This window comes from Plodia interpunctella, chromosome 5, assembly GCF_027563975.2.
Source record: "Plodia interpunctella isolate USDA-ARS_2022_Savannah chromosome 5, ilPloInte3.2, whole genome shotgun sequence".
In the NCBI taxonomy this organism is placed as follows: Eukaryota; Metazoa; Arthropoda; class Insecta; order Lepidoptera; family Pyralidae; genus Plodia; species Plodia interpunctella.
The window spans coordinates 2,833,095-2,857,111 of NC_071298.1; the positions used below are offsets into that span (position 1 = coordinate 2,833,095).

Below are 24,017 nucleotides of genomic sequence, written 5' to 3' on the forward strand. Positions count from 1 at the left end.
CCAACATTAATAAAATTAACATTGTACCAGTACTTTACTTATTTATAAAATAGGATCATTAAATTGATTACTGTGTGTGGACTAACGACATCCCTCGGCGAAATTCAAAACGCTCGTGAAATTCACCCATGGATAGGTTTTAAATATAGTTTTTTAGTTTTGATTCAAACAGTTTTAAAATAGGTAGGATAAGAAATATGCGTAACTAAAGTTACATATATATATATATATATATATATATATATATATATATATATATATATAACGTCATGCCGCCCGTCTGGCCAAGGCAGAAGGCGGTAAACCCAAGAAATGTTGGCTTGATGTCGTCAAGGATGATATGCGTGCCAATGGCCTGATAACCAGGGATGCCGACAACCGTGCGAAGTGGAGACGAAAAAGTAGGAAAGCGGAAACCTGCGCCCCGACGCCCAACGGCTGAGGAATGAATCGGGAATACGCTCAGATTGAGACAGAGAAAGTTCGACCATAAGATACCTTTAAGACCATGAAATGTCACACATTTTTTTATAAAAGTAGTTCTATCTAGTAATTAACTTCTATAATTATTATGTAGGTATTTATTTCATTTCATTATAGTTTATGCGTAAATAAAATTCGATCACAGGTACCTTTACCCGTAAAATGTCGGTTATATATTTTTTAACTGTGCTAATCAATAATTAATTAGCGTCGCATTACTGTTTTCAGTTTACATTCACAAAATGCAAACACAAAGAACATGAGTGAAATTCATCAGTGCCTCCGCTTCTCCATGCTTATGTGTCGTTGGGTGGGATTCTTTCCTGTGGAGGGATTGCACCAACCTACAATATCTGGACTCAGGTTAATATAAAAATTAACAGAAACTATGCCTTATATACCACTAATAAGATGAACGTGAAAGTATGTATGTGTATCAGCATGCTATTTACTCCAATATGCAATGTTTGGAACACGGGTAGAATGTAAACTGAAATGGGTAGGTATGGGAGCGAAGTCCTGGTGCACAAATAGTCTATGATATAGCTAAAATGTAAATTATTTTTTATATCTTATAACAATTATAAATAAAACTTGTATAGTTCACTTACAATTTCTAAATTTTGTCGGTTGCAATGTCATGATTAAGAGAAATATCAAATAACGTGCGGGTTTGAAATGTGCGAGATTTTAAATGGAATTATTGGTATTTAATGTGTCTCAAAAATCGAGTTTGTATTAAATGCATGACAATTTGTGATAGAGACATTTTTCGAAAGCGATCTTTTGAATTAAGACATTATAATTAAAGAAAAGATACATTTTGCAGCTAGGGTACATCATGAGAAGTGAATGTTCTGGAAAATAACCTTTTGGTAGAGAATAAATTGTTTTGTAAATACATTTCAGGTATAACTTAAAAGGTATCTACGGAATATGCTATGTTGTAATCACATTGGTTGGTATTATACTAGGAATATTGAATGTTATTCATTTTGTTAATAATAGATTGACATTAGAGACTGTTGGTAAGTAGTTGTGCTTCTATTTTGCTTATTAGCATCTATCTTTCTTCTCTCTTTTCATCTTCTTCAATTCTTCTTTTCTTTTATTTTCTCGGCATCATCTTCAGCCAAATTGCAGTCTGACAACTACCGTCGCCACCGACGACCGTGCGAAGAGGAGACGAAAAAGTAGGGAAGCGGACTTTGGGCTCCGACCCTCAACTGTTGAGGAAGAAAGAAAAGCGCTCAACACTTTTCTTCCTCAGCCGTTGAGCGTCCATAAGAGAGATCTTCAGACAAAGTGCGTCAGAATCTAGTCCTTTAATTTTAAGCGATAAAATTGGCTTAACAAATGCTGGATAATGCTAACTGGCCAATCACTTCAGCCAGATTTATCTAGCAATTAGTTTATCTGTCAGATTACAATATGATATTTTATCAGAAAATAATGAAACAGGCCTTAAGTTTAGCACTTTTTAACCCTTGCCTCATGAGTTTGTATTCAAATCTGACTCATATATACTAGTTTTCATCGACCACCACTTGCTTCCGGTGAAGGCAAACATCGTGAGGAAACCTGAACACTGGTTAATTATTATTAACTTGTGTGTGAAATTTAGAAGGCAATGGCAAACCACTCCATTAATAATGCCAAAAAAGTTGTTGTGTGTGTTTCATTCCACGTAATGACCACGACCCTCAGCCATGAGGAATACGACATGGGGGTGGAAAATATTTACTTCTAATAATATGCAATGTTCTTACAGACTTTTTTATATACTATTCAACTGGATTTTTAACAATGGTAATATTGGCCAATTTCTCAAGACACTGGCCAGTGTTTGTTAGGAAAATGACAGAAATAGAATACTTACTTCAGGAGATACGCAGTTCAAAAAAGACAGACAAGTATTGTAACATCTTAGCGTCGATTGTAATGGTTGAACAATTAGGTAAGACATTATTATACTTTTCCAAAGAAACGAATAAGGGGGTGTTACATCGGTCAACTTTGACGTTGACTTTAACCAGTGCGCAGGTCTTTCGGATCTGTGTGGCTAAATCGTCTGTGGTCGACCAGGTCGATAGGTCGATCAGCACATCATTGCGTCCCTTTTTTCGCATAATTTTTTTATCCTAATTTAATTTAGCATAAGGAGTTAGGCATATATTTTTTTGACATAACAATATTTTGACATACTTGTTTTTGGCAGACCTTTTCAATAAGCATATTTATAGTTTAGGCTAATATATTTTAACATAATTTTGATTTGCATAAAGCTATAGTGTAGCAGTAGGTTAGGGTGCGACGGGGCGGCCCTTGGGCCACCCCGTAAGCCGCCAATATGCTTAAAAATTGTTATGCATATGGTAGGTTAAAAAAATGTGCCTGAAACATTATGTCAAGTTAATATTGTGCATAACTATTATTATGATAAGTAAAAATATGCCATGTTAAATCAATATCATCAATACATATAATAAAACTGAAGAAAGGTCAAATTTGTACATTGGATATTTTTTTAAAATTTTTCATGGAATATACTTAGTTACTGATATAGATGACGAAAATATAGTTTTGGAAATTGTTGTCTGTCTGTCTGTCTGTCTGTCTGAACGCGCATCACTCGAAATCTACTGGACCGATTTGCTTGAAATTTGTTATGTAGCTACCTTATATACCAGGTTAACATCTTAGATACATTTCATCCCGGTAAATTGTCAGGTTCCCGTAGGATAATTGAAAAACTAATTATGAATCAAAAATGCCTCAGAATCCCGGGTTAACATCTTATAGATATTTCATCCCGGAAAATGAGGAGAGTCCTGTAGGAAAATTAAAATAACAATCCACGGAGCCGATTTACTTTAAAATTTTGTAGAAAGGTGTAAACAGAATATAAACAAATTGTTTTTATCGATTAACGTCTGTTATAGATTTAATGGGCTCAGTATGTATCAATACTTCAGTATAAAACTCTTCCATTACCGTGTGACTGACTGGCTGACTGACTGACTGACAGACTGACTGACAGACAACATACACCCGAAACTGCTGGGCGGGAAGCTGAAATTTGGCATGTAGGTGAGTGTAGGTGAGCACTAAGAGAGGATTTTTGGAAATTCTACTCCGTAGGGGGTGAAAGGGGTGAAATCTGTAAGTATGAAAGTTCTACGCCGTTGAAGTTACTGACTTGAAAATTTGGATTTTGGTTGTTTACAACAGAGTAATGAATACGTATTTCAGATTTTTCCAAAAATTAACCCTAAACCCCTTCATAAGGGGGGTTTCATACAATTTTCAAGATAAAAAGCTGAAAATTGGCACACTTACTTTTTTAGCAAATAACAGTAAATACAAATTGTTTAATTTTTTTTTCGTTTGTGGTTAATAAAAAACCAGGACGTAAAACGTCATGGAAAATGGGACGGTATGCGTTGCAGAAAGCGGGAGTGGGAGTAGGAGCGGGAAATGGGAAGGAGACACGTAGTGGGAAACAGGCCCGTCCTGTTTCCCACATTGCAAAAAACATGATATGTAACACGATGGTACGGGATATCTACTTTACATTACATAGCAGGAAGCGGGATTGGACAAGTTTACGGGACGAGACACGCAGCGGGAAACAGAAAATTGAACTAAAGATGAGAAAAAATTCGATTTTGAATCATATATCACACCAGTCTTACAGAGTACGCGATAAAATTACTGTGATTTCGGTATGAAATTCACGCGGGCGAAGCCCCGGGCAAAAGCTAGTTTTGACATAAAATTGTATGCAAAAAAAATAGGGAACTGTCATTGCGTCGTTCTCTCTTTTTTCATGGTGGGTACACATATGTAAAAAGAGACAGCATGAGGACGAGTGTGGAACTTCAGACAGAAACTATTCACCGATAGCACGTATCGCCGAAATTTTTTTTTGTATGTAAAGTACTTAAAGCTTATAAACATGTACTTACCTAACCTAACCTAATTATGTCAAGTAGAACTGAATTTACCCATTATTATAATTCAAACTTACTTATCTAGATTTTGAGAAACCAAAAAAAATATTCGGTAAAACGTGCTTCTGTGAACTGTAGACACTCCTATGAGGACATTAGTAAGATGTTACGTATTTGTATGTTCTGCATTCTAGTTGATGATATTTATCGGCTAGTGTGTATGTCAAATAGCGAAGACAATGACAAACAACTCCAATAATAAGTATATTTAAGGTAGTTGTATGTGTTACATTCCAAATAGTGGCCACTACCCTAGGTAAATACGATAACTTTACGAAGAACACTTTTCCAGAAGGAATTTGCCAATATGGATTCGAAAACCTACAAGATCATGGCTTTGGTTTCACAAAATCTGAAAGCTGATAGAGGTCGTAAAACGTTCTATATTCAAAAGTATTTATCCTTTCACATCACTTCAAATTCAAAAGCCTGTCTATTTTTTTGTCTATCTGACTGTCTGTCTGTCTTTCCATCCGTCCGTCTGCAGTAAACAACTAGTGCAATATAAGTTTAGACATCGCAATAAAAAGTCAAAATATAAATTAAAAATATGATAAAGTAAAATATTGTAATTTAAAAATATACATAATCATTGACGAATATTTGTCACTCATTCTCGTCTATTCTTTTTTCAGTGGATTTCCTTTTATTTGCGACATACAATATGTACATAGCAAAAGACTGCATGGCCTCATCAAACGATATATGCGACATATTGCAAGAATTTTTCATACTAAATGCACCTTACTATTTTCAATTGCTACCTTATAGCCACATTGTCGGGGCAATTTTCGAGGTAATTTATTTAATTTTAAGATAGAGAGATAGGTAAACTTCTTATTGCCCTAGTTACTAGAAAGTATGTCCTAGTTATAAGAAACTTTAGTAGTAACTAAATATTCAAACATAAATTAGTGCAAATGCAGACTTATCGCAAAAGCCAGCCAACTTTGCGTGGAAGTGAAAGAAGTGAACCACCATTAATTAAATAAATTAAGATACATATGTTTGAATCTTTATTTATTAAATTAACTAGCTTATGCCCGCGTCTTCGCCCGCGTGAATTTCCCACATTTTTTTTTATATTTCTTTATTTATGTTACAATATTTTTATATGAAAAACACAAGCACTACCAACAAAAACCTATATTAGGTTTATACGTGGTAAGGCGAGTCGCTACTCATTACAATTTTACACAATTTTACGTAGTTCACACTACATGTATGCAAAATTTCACGAAGTTTTGGTAAGCAAATCAGTCGTGAAGAGTTAACAAACAAACTTTCGCATTTTTAATATTTATTAGGATACATCAAAACTTCATCATATATCAAAAATAGCTATAAATTAGACCAGCATTAGCTATTTCCATTTTTATTCATTAATTTTTATCCATTTTTAGATCGCGCACGCTCAAGTTGCATTTTTGAAGAGCTTCACAGACGTGTTGATAATCAGTTTCAGTTTATACCTGATCTCATACTTCCAGGACTTGAATAAATGTATACACAGTCGCCAAGTAATTATAACGAATTAACTGGATGAGTTTATCGTGATCATGCAATATTATATGTAGAAGTAATCGTGTCTTTTGTTATTGTAGAACAACGGATCCTGGGAAAGATTCCGTATTCATTATACTCGCGTGGTGGAACTCGTGACCCAAGTGAATGCAAGGTTGTCTGTCTTCATCCTGCTATCATTTATCGGGCACATATTTTATATATGTACCCAAATCTTTCATATATTGATGTAAGCTATATTTTTTGGTACGGTTTTTGGTGCATTCTATAATGTTTTACGATGGCTCCACGACGGAATGTAATCGAAGACGTTCAATGAAGCAGAAAATAAATTTAATTGCGAATACTATTGTCGCCATAGGACCTATTATATACCTATTTATACATATATGTACAGTATATTTTATTAATTCATGTCTTTATTTTTTTTTAGAGCATCGCATTCAAACTCTAAATTAAGTTACTGCGACAAAGATATTATTGAAAAGTAAGTTAAATGAATAAATACAAAATGTAATATTTTGTCTCCTCCGAGTGTCTACGTATGGTCTAAGAGTAACAAAAAGTAATAAATTATAATTGTTTCGTAAGAATATGTTTTCACCACAGATTTATAAATATTATTAGCTTGAGTCCGCGGCTCCACCCGCGTTTATTTCCCACGGGAGGAGTCTTTTTTTAGGATGAAAGATACTCTATGTATTCCGTATTTCAATCTACATGTATGCAAAATTTTAAGAAGATTGGTTGTGTAAATAACGCGTGAAGAAGTACCTAACAAATATACAAAGGTACTTTCGCCTTTATAATATTAGTTCTGATTGGTTTTGATAAAATTAAACTCACGTGTAATTATGAAAGAAGATGCTGAATGTAGTTAATTCTCAAGACGAGGGCGATCTAGTAATTAATTCTCAAGACGAGGGCGACACATAACTGTCATTATTTTAGGGTTCCGTACCCAAAGGGTAAGGCATCCTATTACTTTTAGAATACGGGGGTCAGCTGCCCAACCGTCTATCACTAGCTGTATCTCATGCAGCGTGATAGTCAGAAAAATTTAAATTTTCACCTATTATTATATATATCTGTAGCCACTTTATCAACAAATTAAAATTAATAAAATAAATATTTAAAGAGGCTCCCATAAAATTGCACGTGTTTTTTTGCAGATATAAATCATGTAGTACAGAACACTTCATGCGCGTGTCTAACGGAAACTTGACCTATTTTTTATAGAAATATGTCAATTTATATGTTAGTTTCAAGTGTATTTTAAATTTCTAAAATCTGATTAATTTTTACCGCTTTCAGAATTCACAAGTCGCCAACATATTTGGCATATTTTGTGCATTCGCTTTGGTTCCTTTTTATGAAGTTTGTAGTTACATCGTTGTTAGCTGCCAATGTTAGCTTGGTGGCCAGGAAGCCGCTGATAGAACTGGACACAATCCCATCTTCCGAATACTCTCTTGAGGTTAGTCTTTCCCACTTATCTGTGTGTTATTTTGTTATTGAAATATAAAATAGTATTTAAATGGATATTTAAAAATGTCACACATGCTTTTTAATTTATTTTTGAAAATAATAATGAGATGAAAAAATTCTGGAATCGAGCGCTCAGTGTTCAAGAGCGCTGTCCCGGATAGACAGGGGCGCGGGTTCAATTCCCGCAGTCAGATTACATTCAAATCGCCTAAATGCATCTGATTTAACTTTTACTACCTACTGACATCAAAAAAGATTTGGCATGGAATTTTTTATTGATGATCATTTTAAAAGGTGTTTTAATTGCTCAGGTGCAACGATTTCGTATGCGGATTCAGAAAAATCCCGTTGCAATTGGTGGTCTACTGTTTTTCGTTACTCGTCCAATGTTACTTCAGGTGAGTACTTATCGAGTTTATGGCGTCAAAATTCAAAGTACATTTATTCGTAAAATAGACATTGACAGCCACGTTATAATGTCATAAATTAAATATTTATAATATACATTCATATGTAGAAAGCTATTAGCATTTCGGAACGACCATTGCTGTGGGGAAATGCCTAAAGATATTCATTTAAACAATGCACCATCCTATCTTGTCAAAAGCTCACCATGGTTATTCTAACCTGGGACCTTGCGGGTCGCTTAACTATTACACTACCACCGCTTCATAGTTTAGCAAAGCTATATTTATTTTTATACAAGCTTTTATTTCATTTTCACAATGTAGGTATAAGTATGTATATTCAGGTGGAATCTTGCAGTTCAAATTTTGAAATTTTGAATTTAGTAGACACATTTGTTTTGGATGCATTATTACGACATACATGACCTGATGGTTCACGCAGAGGCTCTCATCGAAGGAACTCCTCAACAGTTTACTGCACGGACGCACCAAATTTGATTGCATGATTGCACTAAAATCTCTGCGACAACAATAACAGCTTGTGTACAAAATGATTTTTTTGTAAAAAAATAATTTTTACAAAAAAATAAATAATTGTACACTAGCATTCTCATTATTATACATATTGTTTATATTCGCAGGTTGTGGGCAGCATATTAACCTATGAATTAGTATTACTGCAGTTTCATTAAAGTACTTCTGATGTATCCGATTGAAAAATAAATATACGTATTGTGAACAAATGTATCTTTGTTATTGCTAAACGGTCTTGAAACGTAGAGCTATCTCACTCTAATCCTCGCGTGGTTGTATTCTTCATACTAATGCCCCAAAGTCTGCAAAGCCCTGAAAATTTGAAAGATTTCGCTATCTAATGTCAACCCTTTTTGGGAATGTTTTTGTTGCTGTCATAGCGAAACATGAATATGCTATAGGTAGAACCAGTACTCCAAGAACTTTTCGATCCAAAGTATTCATCTGCAGTCCAACCTTCTTCTTCTTGCGCGTCGAAAGGTAATTAGTGAGTACACGTTATACTAACACATGTTTTGGCAAGCAAAAATATATATTTGGTTAGCTAAAATATCTAATCAGTCAACAACTTATGGTCAGAAAATATATCTAAATTAGTCTGCATTATTATATCATTTTGAACAGCAAAATAATTATTTGGGAAACAAGATTTATTCAATAAAAAATGAATACATAAGAAGAGAGAGGTCGGGCTATCGTTGAATAGAATAGCAATATATGTATATTACATCAAAAAGTGCTTTAATATTATCAATCGCTATGAAGCTATATCTATAGCTTATATCATATCTATGACAGAAATGAGATGTCACAATCAGTTCCCTACTAAATCAACAAAGTTTAAATTTTGCACCCTTAGTCAGTCATAGATATAAATATTTATGACTCAAAAGTTGTTATGTTACGTAAATAAATTAAAACTTAAAGACTATTGGAGAGTAAAATATAAAACGTTACCGTAAAAATACTAAAATTACAGTAATTCGCGTTTATAATAAGAAATAGTTTTTTTTATTTCACAAACTAAATAAAATATATATTTATCTATCAGAACTTTGAAATCAGAATAGATTCTTGATTCGATTGTCGAAATATACTATATTCGTTTTATATGAAGTATTAGCCGTCAGAGTAATTACTAATTCCATGGTATTAGTAAACAGTATTTCCATTTTTCTTATTCCACTATGTATAAGGTATAATTATCATTTAAATACAATATTATTATATAACCATTATGTATAAACTCCAAAACATATTTTTGTTTCGTATTTTAATACTAGATTATGTTAATCCGTAAACGTTTAACGTATGATTTGTGGACTGATAAATATTTGAATAAATATTTTAGCGACAAAAATGATAGTGTCGAAAAATTACCGAGGAGTTCGTAAAAAGTAATAAAATAAAAATATGTCTTATCTATCTATAGAGAAATATATTATTCTTTTATAATTTTTCGTAAAAATTCTCAGATTTAAAATATCACCATTTTTTTAGCTCAACATCAAAAAATGAAAATACAAATAGTAATAATATCTACCAATGCTTCCGCCTCTTCATGCATATGTGTCGTTGGTTAGGATACTTTCCAGTGGAAGGACTGGACAAACCTACAATATCTGAACTAAAGTAAGTTAAAAGTTCTCCTTTTTTTAACCTGTTCCGGTTCCGTCCCACTGCTGGGCTAGGTGGAGAAAGAGGAATTGTGGCAGACCAAGGAAGCGCCGGAGTAAGTATGATCTGCGAATAAGAAGGATTTGGCACCGAATAGAGCGGTTTGGAAAGAATCGGGGGAACCTTTGCCCAGCAGTGGGATAGAAAAGTTTACCTATAAAACTGTAATTTTCAGGAGATCTTTTTGTATTCAAAGTGCGGCAATATTCGTGTCGGTGCAGTGCAGTAAAATGTTGTGGAGTTCCCTGCTGGTTTGGACCCAATTCTGGGCGGATTATCACGTGGAAAATGTCAACTCTGATAGTATAACCGAAAGTGATGGAATTTGACTTGCAAAATGGACGGGTGAATCTGAAAAAAAATGTTTTACAAAGCTTTTAAAAATGCGCGGACAGTTCAATAACCCAAAATGCCAAATACCTACAATTATAGGAATGTTATGTTTCAGGTATAATGTAAAAGGATTCTACGGCATATACTTCTTCGCAAATTTATTAATTTCATGTGCACTAGCAATAATGAATACAATGTATATTCTTAAAAATAATCTATCATTGAAAACTGCTGGTAAGAATGTCGCTTTTTATTTGCGTCAAGTTATTTTATTGTTGAATGAGGTTGATTAAGGATTTACTACAAGGTCGTTGCAACGTCAGCAACATTAAATAAAAAAGGTTCGTGCGAAGTTGCGGCTTCGCCCGCGTAAAATTCCGACGGGGAAAGTTGTTTTTCCACGATGAAAGTTACTTACACTATGTCCTTCTCCATACTTCAAACTATGTGCTATATATGTATGCAAAATTTCAAGAAGATTGGTTGAGTAGATAGAGCGTGAACAGGTGACAAACTAATTTACTTTCGCATTTATAATATTAGTAAAAAAAGGAAAATTACAGTTTTCTATCTCATCAACATCGGTCAACATAACAAAGACTAAAACTCAGAAAGGAATAGCGTTACCACTTGAGATAGATCTATTCGATAAGGTTAGGGTTGCCAGGCGCCCGGATAAAGCCGGACATAGTTAGGCTTTATGATTGCATGTCCGGCTAAAATAAACGGCGTCCGACTGGTCCAATTTTTGTTAGACTTTTTTTACTTAAAGATATTCGAGACAAGTCGAGTTTTGCGATCAGGAACGAGTGAGCGTCAATCAATCAACGTTAGCCACTCCACAATTTATGCGGACAAAATCGCATGTGAATATAGTATTATAATAAGCAATTTTTTTGTACAGATTACTTTATATTCTATTCAAGTAATTTTTTTTTAATTATTGCATTGGCCCGCCATTCCAAACAATGGCCAAAGTTTATAAGACAAATGACAGAAATCGAACACCACCTTAAGGAGATACGCACCTCAAAAAACACACGCATGTATTGTTACGTCACGGCCGCATTTATATTGATCGATGCTTTGGGTGAGAAAATTACTTAGAATTGTTCGCAACTGTTTTAGAATATTATGAATTTATACAAAATTAGACGTTAATTCTTACTGGCTGGTTACAACCAATATATACAAATCCTGAATTCCTATTGGTTGCTTGAAACTTATCTACTCACAGCACAGCTTCAGCCGATTCCCGCCTTTACTATCAACGCACCTGGGGCCCAATTCTCGTGAAATCAAAGTTCATTTCGTTAATTTTCTCCAATTTTTTTCGAAGGTTTAATCGAAAAAGTTCGATCTATCGGTGCACTAGGATGAACTTTTTCGATTGTGATTCTCTGTGAATGAAGATACTTTGTTAAACAGTAGAAAAAAAAAATGAAATGAATTTCGATTGAGTGAGAATCGGCCCCCTGGAAACCTAGATACTTGGATTTAATGACTGTAATTAATTAATAAATGACTTAATATACTATTCAAGCAAGCAAAAGTTACTACCTCTTTTATAGTTCGAATGTTTGTTAGTTTCTTACAATTTTCTGGGCCAAACACGTTGTATATACAACGTGTATCATATTCATCGTGCTATTTCAGATTCTACTCGTTCATGTGCTGAATACCACTGAAATTCGTCATAACAATTTTCACAGGACGGTCGTTTAATCACAGCCGAATATTCAAAATGATATGATTTGTCTTTCACAGTCCCGAATCCTACCGACACACCTGAATATGAGAGAGACAGAAAGAAAAATAGACAAAAAATATAATGTGTATAATTTTTTTCAGTGTCTTATATATTGCTTGCGATATATGAAATACGCCTCTGCATGGAATGCAGTCCATCAAAACAAGAGTTGAATGATGTAATAAAAGAGTATATTATCACATATATACCATATTATTTTGAACTGCTACCATATAGTCATATTATCGGAGCAATTTTTATTGTAAGCTGAAAATTAATTTGAAATTACTCCATGTTAAATGTTTAAGAAATGATATTTGCGCGTGCGAAACAGCCGCGGGAAACAGCTAGTTACTTAATATGAATTGTGTTGTAATTGTAATGGGTTGCGAACTTTCTATAACACTAGTTTATCACATTAGTGTGACAAAGAAAAAAGATTTTCTTTTAAAGTCACACTTGGTATTTGGAATACACATTGTGAATCCGAAAACCGACGACCTATGTCACTACACAGTATTAAACTAAGTCACTTACCGCTGTCTGTCTGTCCCTATGTTTGCTTACACTTTAAAAATACGAGTACGCAACGGATGCAGGGTTTTATAATAATATAGAGTAAGTAAAAAAGAAGGTTTATGTATGTAATTTATTATGGTTTTACCCAAGCGAAGTTGAAGCTAGGATGGGCAGCTATTGTAATAATAAGATTTTTTTTTTAAATCATGCAAATAATCCTTTAAGTATAATGATTGTGATAGGATGGTTTTCATGAAATGTTTTTCTTTTTCAAGACCGTGGATCTACAATTGACATGCTTATCAACATTCATATATGTGTGGATTATTAGCTACAGCATATACTTGTATTCGAACTTTCAGGATTTTAATAAAGTTATAAACAATCGTCAGGTAAATAATCAACGACAGTCTAAACTTTGTCACATATCACAAGAACACAAGATTTCACTTGTATAATTTTTTTCAGTATTTAAAACACCACCTTGCGTATGTTAGATTACATTTTCAATACGAGCCATGTTCTTTTTGATACCGTATTTGCATCTGATTACATCTGAAACATAGGATAAATAGGCAAAGGAATCCAACAACTATTTAAATAGATTTATTACACATGTCACACCTGATTTTTAACTTTGGAATTGAACCCGCGCCCCTGTCTATCCGGGAAGTGGTCAAAAGCACTGTCCCGTAAGTTTAAGTATAGGTATAACTATCTATACTTAAACTTACGGGACTATAACTATATCGTTTTTATATCTATGATATCTCATAGATATAGAAAAAGAAAATCAGGAAAATTTACCTTTTATCATTTTAGTCTATACCCTGGGAACGACTACGCGTCCATTACTTCCACGTGGTGGAACTAATGAACCAAGTGAATGCGAGAATATCTGTGTTCATCCTGCAGTCTTTCTTCATAAGTATGTTCTATATGTGCAGGCATACATTCCACTTATTGAGGTAAGTACATTTTTTTCTTTATGAATGTGAAGTCTAATTTCGTATAGTTGTTATGAATTGTATAATACTGATCTAGTCCTGGAGAGTAGTATTTTAGTAGCTGTCGCCGTCATAAAAATCTTGATAAATTATCATCATAGATTCTCATGCCTTCGTTGTCATAAATATAATAAACTTTAGAAATGATCTAAACATGATTTAGCAGCTTTAAATTTCAGTTCATCTGTTATGAGAGTTATAACTTCAGCTTTGGATACATATGGTGTGGCACAAATTGTACTAATTAATGTATAAGGTTGATAATGAATACAGAATCGTCTAAATCGACATATTTCGATTTACTATTATCTCTTCACCGTCAAGCGTGTACTGCAATTGGCCTTTCTCTTTATGTAATTTTCTTATTCGCTATAGTATTCTTGACTAACATAATATGAAAAATAAAGTTTTAAACCTTTATTTGTTCTAGTTCAACACCGACGGATCTTGTTGACTGCAAAAAAGATGCAATCGACAAGTAAGATATTAATGATAGTTAAAATCTTATGTAATCAAATAAATGTATGTATGTGAATCACTTCTTATCATTCTTTAGAAGCAGGTGTGTAAGGAAATGTGTTGTCGATATCACTATAATTGTTTACCTGAAAGTCTAAACATCTTAACGGCTTGCAGGATTCGAAAATCGCCTATATACTTGGCAATTTATGTACATGGAATGTGGAGCATTTTTATGAGGTTTTTTATTACATCAATGTTAGCTGCTCAAGTTTATTTGGCGGCTAAAAGGCCACTGAGGAGTTTGGATATAGTCCCTTCAACTGAATACTGTGTTGAGGTAAGGTTTTTTTAGTAAGAATCAATTTCAATCGGTGCGGCTTTTGATACGTAAGTCCTATATATTTTTGTATAGTTTCAGTCTACGTCCTTTACAATATTACATACAATAATACATTTAGATAACACATCATAAAATGAAGTATAAGTAATAATTTGACAATTTTTTTATTGAGTATAATTTGTACTAATACGAGTAGATGCATTAACAATATTTTACAAAGGAATCCTTTCAATTTCTTTTTGTAGAAATAAGATTTTTATGCTATGAACTAGAAGAAATTAAAATAAAGGTGCCTTTTGACGAATTCTTTGATGTATTCAAATGATTGACGACCTCGGTGGCGCAGTGGTAAAGTGCTTGCCTCTGTACCGAGAGGTCCCGGGTTCGATCCCCCGTCGGGTCATGATGGAAAATGATCTTTTTCTGATTGGCCCGGGTCTTGGATGTTTATCTATATATGTATTTGTTATAAAATAAAGTATCGTTGAATTAGAATCCCATAACACAAGTCTCGAACTTACTTTGGGGCTATCTCAATCTGTGTGATTTGTCCTATTACTTACTTATAGAATTAAAATATAATTTTATTAAAGGTGCAACGTCTTCGTATGCATGTGCAATCCACTTCTGTTGGAATTAGTGGGATATTATTTACTGTGACCCGTCCAATGCTACTTGTGGTAAGTATACTTACTATTCTTATCCAAAATTTCCCTTTACAAGATAACAAGAAAAAACGTTATGTATACAGCACAGTCTCTTCATAGTCGTATTCCTCATGGCTGAGGGTCGTGGTCATTAAACGAATGAAACACACACAACAACTTTCTTGGCATTATTAATGGAGTGGTTTGTCATTGCATTCTCCATTTCACACACAAGTTAAAAATAATCAGGATTCCTCACGATGTTTTCCTTCACCACAAGCAAGTGGTGGTCGATGAAAACTAATAATATATGAGTCAGATTTGAATACAAACTCATATGGCACGAGTAGGATTCGAACCTGGGCCCTTTTAATCTAGCACAGTACAAATTGGTAAATTGGATATATAAGTATAATGCTCAGTAATATCATGGTCTTTCGTGGATGCCATAAGTATTGCAAAAACAAAATCTATCTATATATATATAAAAGCGAAAAACTCTTACTCACTCACTCACGTATCACAAAATATCGAAAACTACTGAGCCCATGAATATGAAATTTGTCAGGAAGGAAGATTGTGACTAGGAGACGTCTGCTAAGAAAGGATAAATATCCTGAAATTACATCCCTAAGGGAGTGAAATAGGGGTTTCCGTTTTATATGAAACTTCGTCATCTTTCAAGTGATAAGAGAGACATTAAATTTTTTATTTAAATTTTTAATTTTTATGCGAAACTTTATTACTTTTGAAGAGAAGTCTATGAAATATTCGATTACGGGAAGCGGAAGTGGGATACGTAGCGGGAAATGGGATGGGTCACGTTGCGGGAAAAGACATGGGACAATTTATAGGAAACGGGACAGGACAAGTTTCGGAACGAGATACGTAGCGAAAATCGTAGCGGGAAACGGGAAGTTGAAATAAAGATGATAAAAATACGAATTTGAATCATAGTAATATATACATTTTACTAGTATTTTATAGAATACGCGATAAAAGAATAACAGATATTTTTCTTCGACTCTTTTTAAGAACTGAAATTCACGCGTGCGAAGTCGCATCAATATTTTCATCTTTTTTAATAATATCTTTAGCTATCAAAGAGCTAAAGAGATTACCAGATGGTAAATTACCACCACTGTCCACAAACAACTGCAATACCGTGACATTGGTTGCGGTAAGAATTTATCTGGTGGTCCAAAATCACATTTTCTTCTATTTGCGCGCTTTGTTTGGTGTGGAGCCATATTGTAAAAACTTTTTTTTAATTCGCAGGTTTTTGGTACTATAACAACGTACGAACTGGTTTTGCTGCAGTTACGCTAAGCATATATGTAAACATTTATAATAAATGGATAGTAATGATTGAATGTGTGTTTATTTTTGCACACCATTTTCCAATGCTAATATCTAAATGGAAAAGTTTGTGAGGATTTATGTGTCTATGTTTGTTACTCTTTCATGAATTGTTATGAAATTTGGCACACGGGTAGAATAAGACAGGGTACTTTTTATCTAGAAACTCCCACGGGAGCAAAGCCACGGGGCGCAGCTAGTTGTTTATAAAGCAAAATCAAAAATAAAAATGGTTCGAGTGCAGAGCCCTGGTGGACGCCGACTTCCATTTGAAATGATTCAAGTACTTGGTCTAACCAAACTGCTCAATCAGGTTATTTTAAAATTGTGTGTGTAAGTTCTACTGAAGAATAACGGAACTAAGTAATATGAGCCACATTCATACATAGAAGTATTCTGTCAGGTAGTGCGACACTGTATCACACCCTTAATCGAAATATAAATAATTAATGCACGTTTTTAAAAACAGCAGCTTTCGTGAATTTTTGAAAAAATCAAAGTTTGAATTTAGAATAGCTAATTTGGTACTACTTTTCCATGGTGATGAATGAAATAGGGCCAATTTTATACAAAGTAAAAAAAAACAACCAAATTAGAGAAATCATTTCATTACGATGAATATAGTATTTCTATTAAAACATACATTCGATTAGCTCTAATTTCGAAACCACCTAAGAAGTTTTACTTAGAGCATCAAACAGATTATTTAACTGAACTCTCAGAGCTGTTTGATGAATACATAAGATTACTTTTAGTAATTATTCCATTTATTGTAGATAACACTTTAGCAGCATCACTAACATCTGTCCTGTCAACTAAAGCATCCACAGTAATTTCTTTCAAAATCTGCCCCCTTTAATTTAGGCAATTACAATTTACTCTTTCTTTATACTTAGATACCTAAATGATTTTAATTTGGAACTAGTCTAATTCCAATGTCTAAATGCGCAAGCGAGTCATGGTAATCATGCTTACACCTCGATCATAAAATATGTAGGTAAACGCTTCGTCTATAATGTTTCTCTTCATGATCTAGATCTACATTTTAATTACATGTTGTCCAACGTCATAATTATTGTAAGGTAGATAATTATTATCATAATAACAATGTGTGTATTTATATTTGTAGCCTGATAAATATTTGAACAACAACATTGTAATGCATTTGAGTTTGGAAAGGGTAACATAAATGACAATGTTAACAAGAAATTGCCAATTGAAAATAATTTGTAACAAAAAGTAATTTATTTAATGTGGTATATGTTTTGAATGTACAAATAATCTTTTGCAAAAAATTCCCTAATTCTGTCTACACCAACTTTTTTTAGACCATCAAAGCGAAATGCCAATTCAAAGAACACGAGTCAAATTCACCAATGCATTCGGGTCTCCATGCGTATGTGTCGTTGGGTGGGATGGTTCCCTGTGGAGGGACTGGATAAACCTACAATATCTGGGCTCAGGTTAGTTATATATAAAAAATAATAATTACCCTATTACTTACTTACTTGCTCTAACGGACCATCTTAAACTATAAAAGATTACAAAATGACGCCGTAGCAAAAGTGATACAGAATGATAAGCATTTTCTATTGAGGTGTAAACATTGAAGATCAGGAACATCTGATGTGACACAAAGAGACCAGCTATACGATAATGTATTAGGATTATGATTTAAGTATGTTACACATGCTGGAAGTATCTCAACGCGGTGAAGGCGGTAATAGTTTAGGCCCAGTGTCCAGGCCCAGAAGTCGCGGGCATCAACTAGTATGATAATTATAATAGTAGTAGCTTTAATGCAATGTATTGTTTCAGGTATAACGTAAAAGGATTCTACGGTATATATCATTTAGCTAGTTTATTAATTGCCTTAGTGACGGCAATATTTAATGTTTTATATATTTTATCAGATCTATCGTTGGAAACTATTTGTAAGTAATTTGTTTTATTTTTTCATATGTTAGGGTTACATCTAATGCAAATCGCATCATACTATCTCTTAGGCCTCGGAATAAAGTCTTGTTAAAAATGTAGTCACAATCTGTTTTTTGTATTATTTCTCGTCTATTTCTTGAAGAACTGAGCCTACTGATATTATAAATGTGAAAGTTTGTGAGGATGTATGTGTGTATGTTTCACTTTCACGCAAAATCTACTAGTCGGATAACCTGGAATAACACATAGGGTACTTTTTATGCCACAGGGAAATGAGAAGAAAGAAAAAGCCCCGGGGCGCAGCTAGTACTTGTATAAATTCTAAAAACTCTACATTTGTGACACTTACACTGTTTGTAAAGTATAAAACTTTTTAAAATAAATATACATAGTATATGTATATACATATCAGGACAAATCACACAGATTGAGAGCTAGCCCCAAAGTAAGTTCGTGACTTGTGTTATGGGATACTAACTCAACGATACTAGGTATTTTTTTTAACAAATACATTGTATAAACATTCAAGATTATATTGCCGGTTGACTGTAAGAGATCCCTACATGGGATAAGTCCGCCGTTGTACAATGTATCTTTCTTGTATTCATTTTGATTAATGTACTTATTTTCGTGCAATAAAGTTATTACAAACGAACAATATGATTTTTCACCAAGACCGGGGATCGAATCTGGGACCTCTCGGTTCAGAGGCAGAACTTTACCACTGCACCATCGAGATCCTCAACATATCACATATACAGAGGTCGTTTAACAACATATTCCAAAATACCACACAGAATGTGAACAAAACCAGATTTATTATATAACTGTTTTTTATCTAGGCAATTTTTACAGATTCTTATATATCCTATACAAGTGGACTTGTGTCGGTGATAATATTGACCAGAATCGCGAAACAATGGCCAATATTTATTAGAAAAATTACAGAAATAGAACGCCTACTTCAAGAGATACGCATTACAAATAATACATACAAGTACTGCAATATCATAGTACCGACTGTTATGGTTAGCGTTATTGGTAAGGTATTTTGAAAGTTTTTAGAATTCCTCACAAGGTACAAATATAATCCTGATCAATTATTTTTCTATTTGTTTTTCAAGATGCCTTTTCTCAAGAAGACTTAAGAGGTATCAAAATGAAATGTATATCAAATACTCGTGTTCGTAGTCTTGTAAGTTAACGTGAGTAAAATATATGATATGGCCATTGTGTCGAATATTTAGCGAATTTACAGAGACATTATAATACTTCCAGTTGATCAAAAATCATTAAATTAAACAAGACGTTTTGTCTCGCAGCAAAAATTAAAATTTTATCGAAAACAATAATCAATCTGATTATCGTTGTCGATAAAATTCTGAAATTATTTAAAATTATTTGACCAGATAATATTTAATTTAAGAATTATCTGTTTCTCGAAGAAATAATAATGATTGATAAAAGACGGCGGCGATCCAAATGTTGCAAGATCGATCCTACATTTTTGAACCATAATTTTTTTTCAGCGGATTTGGTTTTATATGAGATGTCCAATGTACACCTAGTCAAACAATGTATAGCGAAATCAAACGAATCCAGCGATATATTTCAAGACTATTCAAAAATGTATTTCGCTTTCTACTTCGATTTTCTACCTTATAATCATATTATTGCAGTAACTTTTCTGGTTTGTCTTACATTCTTTTTTATTTATATTTATTAATTTATAATTGTTAGAAAATATTTTAACTATCAGAATGATTCTGTAAATTTCATTATTATCTATTTTAAGGTCGGGTATCAACAAATGACATTTATTTGGAGTTTCTTTGATATTTTGATAATTTGCTTCAGCACTTACCTTACCTCATATTTTCAAGATTTGAATACAGTCATAAATAACCGTAAAGTAAGTATTGCAAGTTGAATTGTCGATGTTTTATCAGCTAGATATAACGGATGACAAATTACGTGCAGAAGTAACCATGTCGATTCCGCCTGGTTCTGACAGAAGAGGCAAACTCAAGAAGTGCCGGCTAGACGTCGTTAATGATATGCTTACAGCTTTGGCAACTAAAGATGCCGAAGATCGAGCGAATTGTAAAAGCGGATCCAGGGAAAACGGGAAAACGCTCATCATGAGAGAGAGATTAAATAAATAACAAACATTTTTAAGGATGTTATTGGATCTGCCTCATTTACGTTATTTGTTGAGGCTCATACTGATGACACAAGCAGACGAGTCTATGGAGGCGACAAGTTTTCAGGCTGCCGGGCAGTAGCAACAATATTTTGATATCAGTATGTCCAAAATTAAACAGCACACTCTTTTCATACTGGTGTAAGATTCTGATCGGTGCTATAAATTACACTGTAAAACAGTCTGTAAAACAGTCAACTAACAGTCTTTGTAACTGGTTAATATTTACTGAGATTGTTACTTATTTTATAGATGAAATTTTTCTGTGATAAAATTAATTTGTTTTTTTTTTCTATTTAAAAGTATGTATATATTTTAGAACATACCCTGGGAACGCCTCCGCATACATTACCTCCGCTTGGTAGATATGGTGGATCAAGTGAATAGTAAAATTTCCTTCTTCATCTTGCTGTCGTTCGTCACATATATTATTATGATATGTGTTCAAGTATTTCGCATAATAAAGTAAGAATCATTATTTTGTTTCAAAAGTATTATAATTAATTTATACAAAATTTATGGTTGAGATGCACCGTCAAATTTGCTGTTGGTTCTAACCGGCGCATCGCTGACATTTAGACAAAATGGCGTATGAGTACTTTGGGTTTTTCTGGGCACGCTTAAGTCAACATCAAAGTTAACAGTGCAACCCACTCTAATTGAGTATAGGTGATGAGTTAATAGATTTATTTAGGACAATAAATATTGTTTTTGTTTTTACTATATGATGGACAACTATCGTTATTGATGGGACTAGAGTATAGAGTAAATATAATTTAACAATGGCTAAGATAAATTTTGTATGTATGTCAGTAATATTAAGCACATTCGAGACACAATAGACAAACAATTGTTTTACCGACAAATTTGACCGATTCGTAAGGTAAAATATACTTATAATTTTTTTTTTTGTTATAGAGCTTCACAGACAACAGTAGGTTACTGCAACGAAGATATGGTTGCCAAGTAAGGATTTTTATTTATCGCAGTAATAGTTGCATTCCTTCTAATATGTAAATATGCTTTTATTCCACGAATCCAATTATTTGTCTGTTATTATTGTTCTCTATAGTAATATTTCTTAAGATTAGACTAGACAAGAGCTAGACATGATTAAACACGTAGAAGTAAGTAAGTAGAATCGGAGAATTATCCACGTTTACGCGTGTATTTCAAACAAAATGGCGGAATTCATATGTCATTATTATATGGTTTCAGAATTTACAGTTCGCCAATATACATGGCATTTAATATACATGCAATATTTTATATTTTTATAAAATTTTTGATTACGGCGAAGCTAGCTGCCAATGTAAATTTACTGGCTAAGAAGCCACTGATAACACTAGATAGTGTATCTGCTACTGAATACTGTTTAGAGGTAAGTGAGTAGTTTTAGAATTTAGCCCGAGGGCGAAGTGCGGGTCTGCATTTCCACTTCTCACTGTGTCTTTATTTCGAATCGATTCGATGGTGAGAAGTGAAATACTAACCCGCACTTCGCCCACCGATCATTTCGTTCTTTGTATGTTATCTGTGGCGTTGCCAAAATGTATCAGGTTCGTTTGTCATACTATATTTCAGCCCCATTGTCGGGTGAAAAGTAGCATATGATTGGTTGAAATTTTTTAACTATGTGCATACCAATTTTGATATATCGCTATACCGGTCTAGCTGTAAAAGCGTGACAAACCGACAGTCACATTTATGACATTAGTAAGTACCTATGTTGGATGATACTATATTTAGTGATTTGGAGGCATATGGTTCCTATCTACTTGGAATACTGAATAACCACCTACTGTTGTAGAATGCGACTGTGATAGCAGACAGATAAAAACAGCATTATCAATGAGGGTCGACATTAAGTTGTTGGCCAGTTATAAAAGCAGAGATACATTTTTTAAGTATATTCGGCGAGACTTTGGGCTTTGGTTGTCAAAGAAATGTATAAAACTAGTATAATGAAATAGAAACAAAGATTATTATCTAACATACTTTGTTAAATAATATTCGCTATATTGCGGATGTGTGTTGCTGAAAAACTGGTGTAATTTTGTACTTGATGCCGGAAAGTATATACACTACAAGAATGTTTGTCGAAACTAAGATTTCTTTCTAATCGGTTATTTATTTGTTCAGGTGCAACGTTTTCGTATGCAAATTAAGTCAAATTCTGTGGCATTGAGTGGGATATTGTTCCCTATAACTCGTTCGATGCTACTTCAGGTGAGTACTTATTGAAGTAAAAGCCTGTATTTTAAGCGTCAATGACTGAGGTATTGCTCAAAGGGCACCTCAACTATACTTCGAAGCGTACCTTTTAACAATTAAAAATGCGCTTAGAACACCTAACGCTTCGTGTATAGTTAAGGAGCGCTTCTGTGAAATGGATCATTGAAAACTTTAAATATTGTTTGCAGATTTTTGCAAGCGCGCTCACTTACGAAATAATAATGCTACAGTTTCACTAAAACGATCTTCGTGAACTATGCGATTTACATAAATATAAAGTCGTAACTATAAGTATTTAAAAAAATGTTTTTCTTTTCTCCTGAGTGCTTAGTGTGGGTTTGTATATCACTTCCCACTATCGAATTGATTCGAAGTGAGCAGCAGCTGACCAATCACATTGCGCCATCGTGACGTAACGAAAACCACATCGCAGTGGTTCTCTACGTCTCACTTTGAATCGACTTGATGGTGAGATGCGCGCACGTAGCACAGAACGTCATTTTTGCTCGCCCGACGATCCGTGCTCTGTGGTGACACGATTACGTCTCGTCGGCCTCCGATAGTGCCTTACTGAGCATTCACATCAGTGTTAGCTAAGGTTATAAAATAAATTATGTCACGCTACATTTTTTTTTTATTGTGAATGTTGGCCATAACCATGGCATAACAGTGTTTACTTCAGGAATAAATTATCAGTCTAGTACGCAAAATTAAGCATATTTCATTTACCTGCATATGTATATCTGTCTGCCTTCATGTATCTAGTTTTCTTCGCAACTTCTGAACGAATTGAGTTTAATACAATTATGTATATATTACAATTATGTATTACCCTTAAACTCATAACTCACTCGTTAATATAATAAGTAATTTAAATATATATATCCTCTTTATTTGCATACCTATATTCGGTAAAACGTGTAGGTCTAATTCATTTTGACTATTTGTACTCATGTTTTTGGCAAATAAATGTTTTCTTTCTTTCTTTCTTTCTTTCTTTCTTTCTTTCTTTCTTTCTTTCTTTCTTTCTTTCTTTCTTTCTTTCTTTCTTTCTTTCTTTCTTTCTTTCTTTCTTTCTTTCTACTCTCACGAGATGTG

At 33.6% G+C, this 24,017-nt stretch overlaps 2 protein-coding genes across 2 annotated transcripts; both read left to right on the top strand.

Moving 5' to 3' along the window:
- The first annotated feature begins 742 nt into the window (after positions 1–742).
- Positions 743–8,607, top strand: LOC128669705 (gustatory receptor 5a for trehalose-like). The gene is made up of 9 exons (XM_053744758.1): positions 743–846; positions 1,393–1,511; positions 2,255–2,421; positions 5,900–6,016; positions 6,101–6,249; positions 6,454–6,507; positions 7,335–7,497; positions 7,820–7,906; positions 8,557–8,607. Exons 1-9 carry the CDS (start codon positions 743–745, stop codon positions 8,605–8,607), a joined length of 1,011 nt encoding a protein of 336 aa, XP_053600733.1.
- A 4,994-nt stretch (positions 8,608–13,601) lies between these two features.
- Positions 13,602–23,158, top strand: LOC128669706 (uncharacterized). Its single transcript, XM_053744759.1, has 9 exons — positions 13,602–13,696; positions 14,166–14,213; positions 17,872–18,006; positions 18,362–18,477; positions 19,606–19,676; positions 20,277–20,393; positions 21,004–21,070; positions 22,795–22,913; positions 23,108–23,158. The coding sequence occupies exons 1-9, from the start codon at positions 13,602–13,604 to the stop codon at positions 23,156–23,158; spliced, it is 819 nt and encodes a 272-aa protein (XP_053600734.1).
- Positions 23,159–24,017: the final 859 nt, after the last annotated feature.

Coding starts and splice junctions, on each gene's coding strand:
- LOC128669706 (XM_053744759.1), top strand. CDS start 13,602: ATGAACCAAGTGAATGCGAGAATATCTGTGTTCATCCTGCAGTCTTTC. Junction 13,697..14,165: donor CATACATTCCACTTATTGAG/GTAAGTACATTT, acceptor TATTTGTTCTAG/TTCAACACCGACGGATCTTG. Junction 21,071..22,794: donor TATGGTGGATCAAGTGAATA/GTAAAATTTCCT, acceptor GTCGAAACTAAG/ATTTCTTTCTAATCGGTTAT.
- LOC128669705 (XM_053744758.1), top strand. CDS start 743: ATGAGTGAAATTCATCAGTGCCTCCGCTTCTCCATGCTTATGTGTCGT. Junction 6,508..7,334: donor GACAAAGATATTATTGAAAA/GTAAGTTAAATG, acceptor TACCGCTTTCAG/AATTCACAAGTCGCCAACAT. Junction 7,907..8,556: donor CTCGTCCAATGTTACTTCAG/GTGAGTACTTAT, acceptor TTATATTCGCAG/GTTGTGGGCAGCATATTAAC.